This window comes from Falco punctatus, assembly GCF_963210335.1.
Source record: "Falco punctatus genome assembly, chromosome: 13".
In the NCBI taxonomy this organism is placed as follows: Eukaryota; Metazoa; Chordata; class Aves; order Falconiformes; family Falconidae; genus Falco; species Falco punctatus.
The window spans coordinates 6,644,572-6,655,943 of NC_137593.1; the positions used below are offsets into that span (position 1 = coordinate 6,644,572).

Below are 11,372 nucleotides of genomic sequence, written 5' to 3' on the forward strand. Positions count from 1 at the left end.
CTGCGTAGGGCGAAACCATCTTCTCTCCCACCTCAGGGCTGGGGGTCAGGTTAAGTGGTGCCTTTTTGTTTCCAGTTTTCTTGAGTTTCCAGGATTTGCTTGGGTTTCATACACTTTTTTCATCGGGGCAAGTTTTAGAAGTGGAGCAAACAGACCACAGGATATCCCATGTTTGCGTTTGGGGCAGGGAGTGCATTTGTTTTCAGCATTAGGGGATCTCCAGTTTACTGCTGCTTTGCAGCATCTGTGTAAATGGTCCTTGTCCCTCTGAATTCAATATATCTTCTACTGTAGCTTGGTAATGGGCAAGGATCAGATGTTTTCCTACTAAACAGATTTCCCAAGTGTTTAAATAATTGCCAAAGCCCAGAAACACGAGAAGAACCTCAAGGGAAGGGCTCAGCACTTTGTAGTCTCTGGTCATGAAATCATTTTCAGCGATTTCTTCAGTGTACTGCTTCCAGATGCTGTTCACCAACTAGGGGGGTCTGGAAGCCAGTTACATGACATAACACAATATGGCATTGCTCAGTGGTTTGCATTGTGTCCTTTGCATTGCAACTGTTTGCGGCATTTAATGGATTATAACTGATACCAACCAGTGTCGGAGAAATTAGTTTAGACAGGGTTGTTGTTATGGAAGCTATAAGATAACAGCAATAACCGTTGCAAGACTAAAAAACTATTTACTAAAAATGTTTTATATAAAATGCATGTAGAAAAATTACACTATTTACATGTTACCACAACCTATAACCACAAATAAAAATTTGCTACATTCGCCATTCAAGGTAAAGTGAGATGAAAAGTATGATTCAGCGTGCAAATGTACAAACAGAAGTTTCTGTCTTTCCATTCATCTTCACATGCGTCCCATCTGATGTTCCTTGATAATCTCCCCCCAAAGTAACATTGGCAAGCATGCCTTTGGATTACCCAGGAATAAAATAGGATTATTTGGTGTGATCCCTGTTGCGATATGCTCTGCATGCAGAGAACAAGAATATGTACATTTAGATACAAAAGGCAGGCAATGCCAGGGAGCATTCCCCAAGTGACCGTGGGCACAGTGTTACATAATGAGAGCCGAGGGGAGAACATGCAGCAAAAAAATCGGTGTGTAATAGTTTCTCTCAGCATCAGCTGAAAGTTTGTGGAGTCCCCCACGGTTTCCTTCCAGTCCTTTCTAGCAGCCGCTAGTGCTCTTACACAAATCGGTTCTTAGCCAGAGAGAGTTTCTGACTCTAAGCTGTCACCAGTACATCCAAAATAATTTTTCACAGTTCAAATAACTTTTCTTTCAAATAAGCTCCTAAAATAACATTTCTTAAAAAAATTTAATAATTAACTTTTAAATATAATAATTTGTGAAAATAACCTCAAACCTGCTAACATGGGTCAATCCTGTGCCGAGATGGAAAAGCCCGGTCCGTTTGCAAAGTGAACCTACAAAAGTCATTTCTCCAATGTAGCGAACACCCAGATATGTAGGGAATGGTTTTGTTCTCCCCAGCATTTTCTGGCGGGCAGAAAATTTCTGAATACAATACTGAAATCAAAAAGAGAACTGTAGAAACATTTTTCTGATCTCTGTTGAAACAGGTGATTTGAGAATGAGGCAAACCAAAGTGTTCCAGTAAACGATGGAGAATTTCACGTGTTTTGCCACTGAAAACAGTATGTGTGACGCTACGTTAAAACAGCAGACAAAAGTTAAAACTCATCGGTTTAGGCTTATGGCAGTGTGTATCTTTGCCCTAACTTGTGAAATGGAGGGTATTCCTGAAATTCTTCTCTGGCTGCTCAAACACAGGTATTTAAGGGCACCAATGTACCTGCTTTTCGGAATGACAAATAAATGCAGGGGCTTATGCCTATTAATTTCCTCTTGTTGACAAAGTAGTAAGATGAACTATGCCCATTTACTCACGAGGCCTGTATGCAAGGGCTGTAGGGTGATTTAATTACCAGAATGGGGAGATGAATGTGAGGGTTCCCACAGCAACATTAGTGTATTAAAAAAAGAAAAAGAAAAAAAAAAGGAGACAACCAGACTTTCCCCTGTCATCATTCTGTTGACATACAGTAACATGTGCAGAATAACCGTCTTCCTTTCCCTCCAATTTTTTTCCACTTTCACCTTCTTTTCCCCGCTGTTTTCTCTGAACCTGGGCAAAATGCATTTGTGGTGCAAACTGGCATCGCTCCACTGACGGGGCTGCGGATGTACTGATTTATGCTGCCTGACTTTTGCTGTGTCTAGCTTACACTTGCAAATCTTTCATTTTCCTTTATTATATTTTTTTAATGTAAGAGTTAGAAAATATAGTGGCCATTTTTTTTATAAAAAATATGGTTTACACAAAACTATGAGAATTTCCCACCCATTTCTAAAAATAAAGTAAAATCAAAACAGCATTACCTAAATATGCAGCTCTCGATCAAATATAGATAGTTGTGTCTGTTCTCCTTAAGATATTAGTCATTGGGGTGTTATTTCATATTACATCCTACCAAATACAGGCCAGTACAAATAAACATGGAAGAACCATGTCATGCTTAATTTGTGGCAAATGTCTCAATGGAATTCAGTATTTACAGAAAAACACCTTTTTTTCTGGATCAAGTACTTGCTGTCAACAGTTTTACAGCATTACTGAACCTGTTGGAAGCGGGGTGAAATCTTTGCAGTACAGCAATTAAGTAAATAGGCACTATCATAATGCACTGATCAAAATAGCAATTGATTTCAAAACCTCTTCTGTGCCATTTCAGCAGTTGTTTTTATGTACAATATCCTGATTAAGACAGACTAATGTGTTTACCCAAGCCATGATCCTGAAAAACGCTTAAGCACATATTTAGCTTCAAGCACGTAAATACCCTGGCTTAGACAGACTCTTTGTGTGCTTAAAATTAATTAGGCGCTTAAGTGCTTTGTTAGGTGAGGTGAAGATGTGCAGTTTGAGTTTCTGATGGCCTTTTAACTTTTCTAAAACTCAGGTTCAAACAAAAACTTCCAGAGGAATTCCATGGGCATCTGGGAAGCAGTACTTGCAGACAGGATCCCAATGGAGACCATGAATAAAACGTGATGGAGCATCCTCCATCCCACCTGCCACGGCTGAGCCAGCTGGGAGCATCTCTGCGGAGGTGGTGGCGAGTGCTTACCTGCCTGGGGTTCTGGATGAAGGTATCATCTGTGGTGTGCGAAATCCTCACACATCCCCGGCCTGGCTGGGCGGCGAGCCGTGGTGCCCGTGCCCGCACAGAGCATCGCCAGCATAGCTGCAGCCAGCTGCTGCTGCTCCTTCCCAGCTGCTGGGAGGGTGTCTGGCACGGTCGGACCTGGCGCTGAGTGAGCTGAGAAAGGGGACTTTGGTATTGTCGGTATTGCTACAGTGTTTGCTTATTATCCCCTATTTTACAGAATTTTAAGCCGGTCCTGACTAGGAAAACTGGCTCCTTTTGGAGCACCATTTTCACCTTTTAACTGATCATAAAGGCTCCAAAAAAACTTGCTTCCTTGTCCATGTCAACTATGTCACCATTACTGACAGAGACAAAAATCCTGTCCTCTCTTTTCAGCTGAAACACGCCACCTTGGTAGATGGAATAAAGTCCATATTCTGCCTTTTTAGACCAGCAGCTTGTTCTTGCGCTTTTCATAAGCAAAATGGGCTCTGGGTAATTAGTCAGTTTGTAAACATATTGGACAAGCTGTTTGGGGTTCCTGATCTGGGCCAACAAATCTGAATCCTCATTCTCATTTTCACGGAAACGAAAGTAAGTTTGTGCGTAGATGTAATACAAGCCCATCTGGGGTATCACTAACTCGCCGTTTCTCAGCTCCACGTTGTGAAGGAAAGAGTGGCCTTTCCTGGAGGACTCCCAGTTGTTTAGTTTTTGTCCATTCCCTCTTCTGGGTGAGGAATCTACTTGAGGAAAAAAGAAGAGAGAAAACATGAAATTAAGCCAGATAGTGAAGCCAGGTGTCTGCTAGTTGGGCAGTCTGGTTTTTAATAACGAAGTAAGGAAACCTGCTCTTCCCAGCGGTTCGTTAGGTCTGTTCTCCAACAATTTAAGGTCCAGAAGCGAGCTGTTTAGCTTTATGTGAGAATTCACACGAACCACCTTTATTTTTCATTTTTGTGCTCCCAAATAAGAGAAAATTTATCGTGTTGTTACTTAGTGACAAAATTACAATATCCCTTTGTGTCCGATGCCCTCCAAAGCTGCAGGAACCCTAACGAGCCCATCATTAATATGACCTGAATGTCAAGTCTCTCCTGTCTGTCTCGCGTTTCTAATGGGTCTGTCACCATAGCAGCTGGGACTCACAACTAACAGAAGGAAATTAAAGAAGAGAGGAAAAGTTCATGTTAGGAAGAAGGGTATTTCCCTCCTCCCCCCACCATGAAGGTTCCAGAAGAAAAGTTAGGGATGTATCCAGATGTATCTCCTCGTTGTACGAGAATTAGCCAAGAAAAATACTGTCTGGGACAAGACTTTGTGATGATTTGTTTCTTACTATACACTCAGTGCAAGTATTAAAAAGTGTATGTAAGCATGAGGCTAGCAATGAGAGAGTAATTTCCGTGACCTTTAACTGTTTTTAAAGGTTTTTCCTTACTGCGTGGGGACGGGGACAGGGAATTCTTCCTATTGCTGTTGCCCGTCAGATGCGCCGCGATCCTGTTGCTGGGGCTGCGTGGGGGCTGCCTGTCCGTCGGCAGCATCAGGGCTCCTTCAGCTGAGGAGATATGAGAAAAGGAACCTCATGTTAGAAGCAAGAACATCAGAAAGTGAATCTGTCTCATCTGATCTGCTTTTCAAGAATAGGTATGTATTTTTTTTAATTGACTGAATCACAGACTGAACGCTATGCATTGGGTAATGAGGTTTACATCTCCCTTTTCCTCTTGCTCTCCTTGAAATGTCTTTACGTGCCTCTCTCTTCTCCTTTTTCTCACCCCCCCCCCCTCAAAATTACCAGCAGACAACCTAAAATAATCCACGGTACCAAACTCTCACATTCACGATCAGTACCTTTCTCAGTCAAGTATTCACAACCTTTACTCCGAATTTCCACCTGGAGGTTGAAATGCATTTGCTCAGCGTGTTTGACGCCGCATGAGCTTCAGCAGAGCTACTCCTTAACTGATCTGTGTGTACAGCAGTTCAGTGCTGCTTGTTCACAGGAAAGCAGGCTTTTTAAATGTTCCTGTAACACTGTGGGACTGAGGTCCAGAAGCAGAGTCCTCTGCATCCACCTTGGTTACCTTGCTCTAACCACTTGACCGTATTTCTGGCTCCTGAAAAATTTGCCTTCTAGTAATAAGTAATCGTTTTTCAATGACTGGCTGCCGGTATGAGATTTAAGTCAGCGTCTTCTGCACTTCTAAAAAACTGAGTCACTACCCATCAGGTGCCACTAACAGCTCCTTTTTGCCACAGATAATAAAATTATTATAATACCGTTGACTGCAGATATGTTTTCCTCATAGCTTCTTGACATCATCTGCCAACACAAGAGAAAACGAATTAGTTTATCAGCAAAAACAGATAGGTAGAGGAAAAAGACACTTTCTCAGACCCGTGAAAATAAAGGATATTCTGGATTTGATCAACAAGCAAATAAAAAAGAGCCTATTAATTTGTTGTAATGAAGTATTTCTCCTTCTACATCTTTTATGTAACAGCATACGTGGGAAAACATTTTCCAGGGAGCTCAGCCATCTAGGTGTTAAGTCTATTGGAAAATTTGTCCCTCACGCTTTTTTCCAATAAGAGATACAGGATGCAAGCACAAGCTTCCATTTGCAGAATACCTGGCAGCATACACTTCTGTGAGATCCTAGCTCTGAGAAATTTTTATGCCTTTACCTATCTATTTAAGCTCTTAAACCAGCTTATATTACTTTCTGCATTCCCCTTCTTTATAACTGTTTGCTGACTGCTGACACGTACTAGTGCGGTTACCGACGGTGGTGCAGCTGCAGCCAGTGTGCTGATGGCTTGAGGCGATTTCCCTGCGTGACTAACATGGGCCCTGTATTGCCACTTACTGATGGGTTCTGCCCTGCCACCTTTCTATTTATCTATCTAGCCATCCATCTATATTATTGTATTACTGTTATTATTATTGTTGTTGTTGTTGTTGTTATCATCGTCATCATCATAATTTTCATTATCATCATCATTATCATTTATTATTTCTAGCACCCAGGCTATCTTTTTTTAAGCGATCAGGGAGCTGGTAGGTATACTAGATGTGTAAATGTCCACCAAATAAAACAGTATTTTCTTTACACAGAAGTTCAGGGACTTCACTGGCATAATTTCCACCAAAGGAGCAGAGATCTCTGAATACAAATAGAAGATTTATTTTGGGTGGCAAGATCTGCCAGGTAAGTTTCAGCCAGATGTAAATTTGTATGGATAATCTTTTTTTTTTTTTTTTTTTTTAATGTGCTGAAGACTTGAAAACTGTTCCAGATTTTGGCCTTTCTGATTTTTCAGCCAGGCTTATTTTCTTCTCTGTAGCCAATATTGTATGTATTGCGTGTGAGTCATGCAGAAGATGGTGTTCTCTGAACGCTGAGCCGGGAAGGTGCTGTGCCCGATGCTGTGCACTTGCTCGCTCTTTCCTCCCCTAATACATTACGCAGCTCATGACTAGACCATTCCTCAGGCACCTTTTTACCTTTCCCCATGTTACATTTCATTTCATTTTCTCATGTCAGTCTCCCTACATTTCCAAGGAGGGAGTGACACCTCTGCTAGCACTATGAGCTGTATGGTCAGGGAGAAAACAAGCTTGAGTCAAACACTTACCCCCAGGTATTTCAGACAAGCCAGCCTACACTGAAATTTGCTTAGAAAAAATGGATTGTCTCTGCTTTGTTATTTCCTGAATGTAGTGCAACCACCGTCCTGGCGGGTTTTTTGCTTCTGTGCAAGCATTCTGCAGCTGAAGCTGCGCCATGACTATTGCTTTGCAAAAAATCTATCCGAGAGCCCCCTTTATTCTGCCAGTAGGATTCTTTGAATTGTACCATCACCCAGCACACTGTTCCAGTGTGTCGGTTCCCAAATACCTTTTTAATTAACTTTCCCAGGTGCCACTTTACTTGCCAGCAGGGATCAGCCACTCTGTCTTCACTTTCAGTTAGATCCAAGTTTTGGATGAAATCTCCCATTTCCTCACTGGTGAGACAAGCAATGCCGCTCTTGGAGTACGTGTCCCGGAGCTGCAGCGAAAGAGAAAGCCAGGATTTTTCTCCTGTGATGCGCTCACAGAGATGCAGCTGCAGTATGTCACTAAATTCACTATGCTGAGGAACACACTTTCTTTTCTTTAAAGCATTTGCTAGTACAGTGCAATGTATATTATGCAAAAAAATATATGACTATGTAGACAGCATGAGTAATTCATCCTGGTTTAGCTTATTTATTTAACTATGATGGCATACCTAATATGCAAAAATATACTTGCATTATCTCCATGGACATAGTTTTGGTACCCAGCACTCAACTAAATAAGCTTTGTGAAAATTCAGTACCCAAATCACTCAGGTTGTGAATTCTTCTAGTTCTGCATTAAAAATATTTCTTTTGCAGAAGGGCTTTTTCTTCACAAATTATTGAGGATGAAATCAAATACTAGACCTTAAAAGTATTTTCTATTCTGTCTGTTCAGCCAATGCATTTTTAATCCAGGCTTTTGCTGTTATAAATCCATACCATATCCTCCTCATATCCAGTCTGGGGTCTCCTCTTAACTGTATTTGACCTAGTAGTCCAGAACAAAGTCCAGGCAGCAGAAATGACATTTGGGTCCAAATCAAATTAAAACGCTGAATGCTTATGACATGGGCCTGTGTCTACATCCTCTAGTCATAGAGAAAACACCTTTTTTTTCTGATTAAAAGAAATAAGTTTGAAAAGAGTGGCAAGACTCCTGTTGGCTCCCAGGGAATCCGACTGGGAGAGCTTATAGCACTGCAAAAAGCTCTTCCCGAGCTCTGCAGCATCCGCGGGCCAGGCGACACACACACAACTCCAGCTGGCGCTGTTGGTTAATGTACGAGCCCACAAACCCGCGCTGCCTCCAGCAAATGCCACAAGACCAGCTCCTGTGCGCTTGGAGCTGGGCTGCTGCTGCATCGGCTCCAGCCTGGCAGGGCTTGTGTGCAGCAGAGGTGCTGCAGGAGCTGGGAAGAACCAGCAATAAGCTCGCACAGATGGACTTCTGGTTGCAACATTGACATTTCGCCCTTGTTCTGTTTAAGAAGTTTGGTTAGGTTTGCTAAACAGATACGTTTAGGAAGAGATTTCCCACTCCAGAAGGATGGGGAGATTGAGCCATACTGCCCTGCCGAACAGCACCTTGTTGCAGCAGCACGCTCCACCGAGCTTCGTCTGCTCCTTGCAATGGTTTTGTAGTTTGTAGGCATCAGAGTGGCACGGGGCCAGCACTACAAGTGTCTGTGAAGGTTTCTGTGTCTTTGCTGAGGAGTACAGTGATAAATCAGGTTTCTTGTTTCAAGAAAGTGATTAATATGAGGTGCTTGTAAAGGCAAAACCGCACTTAAAATTAAGGGCTCTGGCAGATTTAACTCTGCTAGCTTCTACAACAAAGTAATCTGAAGAAGCGGGTTTTTTAAAAAAACATAAAATATATGTGATCAGTTGAGCTGTTACTGTGTATTGTCTGACCAGATCTCCTCACTTCTGAGCTTTGCCCTCCAGTCTGGAAGCACAGTCCTCCTTCAGTGCTTCTGCCTTCTCCTTACCTGCACACTTTCCCCCTAACAGCTTTAGCATCCTGGCCTTGGGACAGTATTTTGCACACATTTTGAAATCCTCCGGGAATGCAACCTTGTGTTAGCACCATATGGTACTGAAGGACTGGTATTTCTGTTTTATGGGTAGAGAAAGCAAGGGTGTTGTAAGACTTGCTCAAATGAGGTTTACCTGTAGCACTGAAGTCTTTGAGGACAGAAGTCCTGCAGGAATACTGTCTTGTTAAAGCTTCTCTCCTATTCCAGGAGCTGTATGTGGACTATGTTTTCAAAACAGAAGGAAGTCTGAGGATATTTCCCTTGCAGGCCTGTATCCTGAAGCATAATGAACTTTATTGTGCTCATGTCTCAGCACTTCCTCCCACAGCAGAAGTGTTAAAACAAATAGCCATATTCGTAGTCCTACTCAGATTACTGCAGCTGTAGAGAAAAAAACCCTGCTAGCTATACATTATTCTTTTTCTAAAGATAAAAATATTTGTAGTCTGGGCAGACATAGTAGTTTGGTGAAGGTGTAGAAATGCAGATATTATGAATGACAAAGGGAAGAGAAATGGGCAAGCAAAAATTGCAGTTTATCTTTTGAGATTTATTCCACATGCACCACGTGGATGCATGGTAGCAGACTGTGTTTCTGGATAAGCTGCTTCCTTGTTTATTGTGCACCAGATGGCACATGCAAGAGTATGTGCTTAAGGAACCCCCTCCAGAGCCAGTAACCTTACTCTGCAGCCCAGCAGAACTTCAGGGTGGGCAGATTTAGCTTTTCACACCAAGTGCAGGCTTCTTATTCTTCTGAAAAAGTGAGTTGTATTTTGGGCAAGTATCGCTCGATACAGTTGTGTCCCAGGTACATGTTTGAGTAAAAGGAAGGGAAAGGTAAGTGTGGTTACTAATTACTTAGATTGGCAAGCTTGTTAGCAAAGGACTCCCAACCATATGCATGAAGAGATGAGAATGCATGAATGTGTTTTTCATTAGCAATATTATGTAACCAGATTTCCTAAAATCAACAGGTTTCTGCTACACCCCCCCCAATTTCACCAAATGTGGGGCAGCCACAGCTATGAACTTAGCAGGAAAATCTGTTTTGTGCATTTCCCAAGTGTGAGCACTGGCTGCAGAATGACTGCATCCCCTTTGCCATTTGCTTCACAAAGGACTTTGACACCTCAGAGGACTCCACCTATTAAACCTGATGTGGAATAAATGCACAGGTAATGTAGTATTTTACATTTTTGCAATACTCTTTGAAGCTGTGTAACTATAGCACACCTACCTGCAGTTAGGTTTATCTTTGTGCCAGGGAGAGAAACAAAACTGGTACAACTGGCAGCAGGACTGGGAATTTGGGGCAAGGCACTCGGGGAAAGGCTGAGTGCTGGAGGGGCAGTGAAAAGCAGGACCCCATGGGTGCAACAGGCTCACGGGGCTCTCAGCTAAATGCAGTTTTCTTGGCATGCCAATGATCTTTGGCAGGAAGAGGAAAGAGTTAAGCAGTGGCTGGACGGTGGCTGCAAGACCAAAGCATCCAGACTACACAATGGGTATTTTCCAGGTCATTCCGGGGAATTCAGTGGTGTTTGCTGTCTGGGTGAAGTTCCTCTGGGATTAGTCATTGTCTTAAAACTATGCCTTTTCCTAGAGAAGGCATTTAAAAGGCACCTCAGCGTTTCTCAGTGTTTCCTTCCCCGTCGCCTCTGTGCAAACCCAGTTGCCAGAGGCTGTTGTCCCCCGAGCGCCGCGAACGCCGCTGCAGCCCTTGCGGGCCCCGCAATGTGCTGAGGCAGCAATCCAGCGCTCTAATGAGAAGCATATTTGGTACTTCTCTGCAAAAGCGCCTAACTTGGGGGGGGGGGGGGGGGGGGGGGGAGGAGGCAAAGCAAAGACTTTTGGGTCGTCCTTGCCTCCCTCTCCCCGCGCTGCTTGCACGTCCCCGGCCCGAGGGCGGCGCGGACAAAGGAGCGGGCACCGGCGGCGCCACGGGGCGCTGGGCACGGCTCCGCTCCCGCCCGCAGCCCCGCTGCCCCGCACCCGGCTGCTGCTCGGAGCAAGGCCAGCCGCCGCGCCGGCTTCGGGCCGCCCTGCCTTTTCTTGGCCCGAAATGAGGGAGAAAGGGAGAAAACGGCCCGGCCCGGGCCGCCCGCCCCCACTAACCTGTTTGAGCTCGTTGGTGAAGTAGAGGAAGGTGATGGCCACGCAGACGGACTGCAGGAGCACGGCGGACACCAGCACGGCCCCGCAGGTCTGCGCGGCGCTGGGACCGGCCGCGGGCAGCATCATGGCCGGGCAGCGCTGCGCCCCTCGCTCGGGGGGACGGGGGGCTTGTCCCTGCGGCGGAGGAGCGGCCCGACTGGGCTGGGGGCTCACCGGCCGCTGTCCCGAAGCAAAGTGCAGCCCCCGGCCGCCCGCCCGCCGCACACCCCGCCCCGGCTGCGGCAGCCCCAGCCCCGCGGGGGGCGGTGGAGCGGGCGGGACCCTGCCTGCCCTCGGCCCGCCCCGCCCGGCCCGGCCCGCCGGGACGGGGCTGTGGGGGGGGGGCGGGGGGGCGGCCGCCGGGACGGG

The 11,372-nt window shown here is 44.9% G+C and overlaps 1 protein-coding gene across 2 annotated transcripts; it reads right to left on the reverse strand.

The window, feature by feature from the left end:
* Positions 1–683: 683 nt before the first annotated feature.
* TNFSF10 (TNF superfamily member 10) lies at positions 684–11,230 on the reverse strand. Of its 2 annotated transcripts, none has more exons than XM_080409547.1 (5): positions 10,965–11,230; positions 7,101–7,253; positions 5,479–5,521; positions 4,634–4,753; positions 684–3,938 (listed from the first exon to the last, which is right to left on the reverse strand). In XM_080409547.1, exons 1-5 carry the CDS (start codon positions 11,088–11,090, stop codon positions 3,490–3,492), a joined length of 891 nt encoding a protein of 296 aa, XP_080265673.1. In that variant the 5' UTR covers positions 11,091–11,230; the 3' UTR covers positions 684–3,489. The 2 variants fall into 2 exon arrangements, with proteins under 2 accessions (XP_080265673.1, XP_080265674.1); XM_080409548.1 differs by having other exon boundaries at positions 684–3,935; positions 10,965–11,229.
* Positions 11,231–11,372: the final 142 nt, after the last annotated feature.

Excerpts from the sequence above, each read along its gene's own strand:
- TNFSF10 (XM_080409547.1), bottom strand. The coding sequence starts at position 11,090 with ATGATGCTGCCCGCGGCCGGTCCCAGCGCCGCGCAGACCTGCGGGGCC. Across the intron at positions 7,254-10,964 it reads TCACCAACGAGCTCAAACAG|CTCCGGGACACGTACTCCAA; the intron begins GTTAGTGGGGGC and ends CTTTCGCTGCAG. Across the intron at positions 3,939-4,633 it reads CCTGTCCCCGTCCCCACGCA|TAGATTCCTCACCCAGAAGA; the intron begins GTAAGGAAAAAC and ends TTTTTCCTCAAG.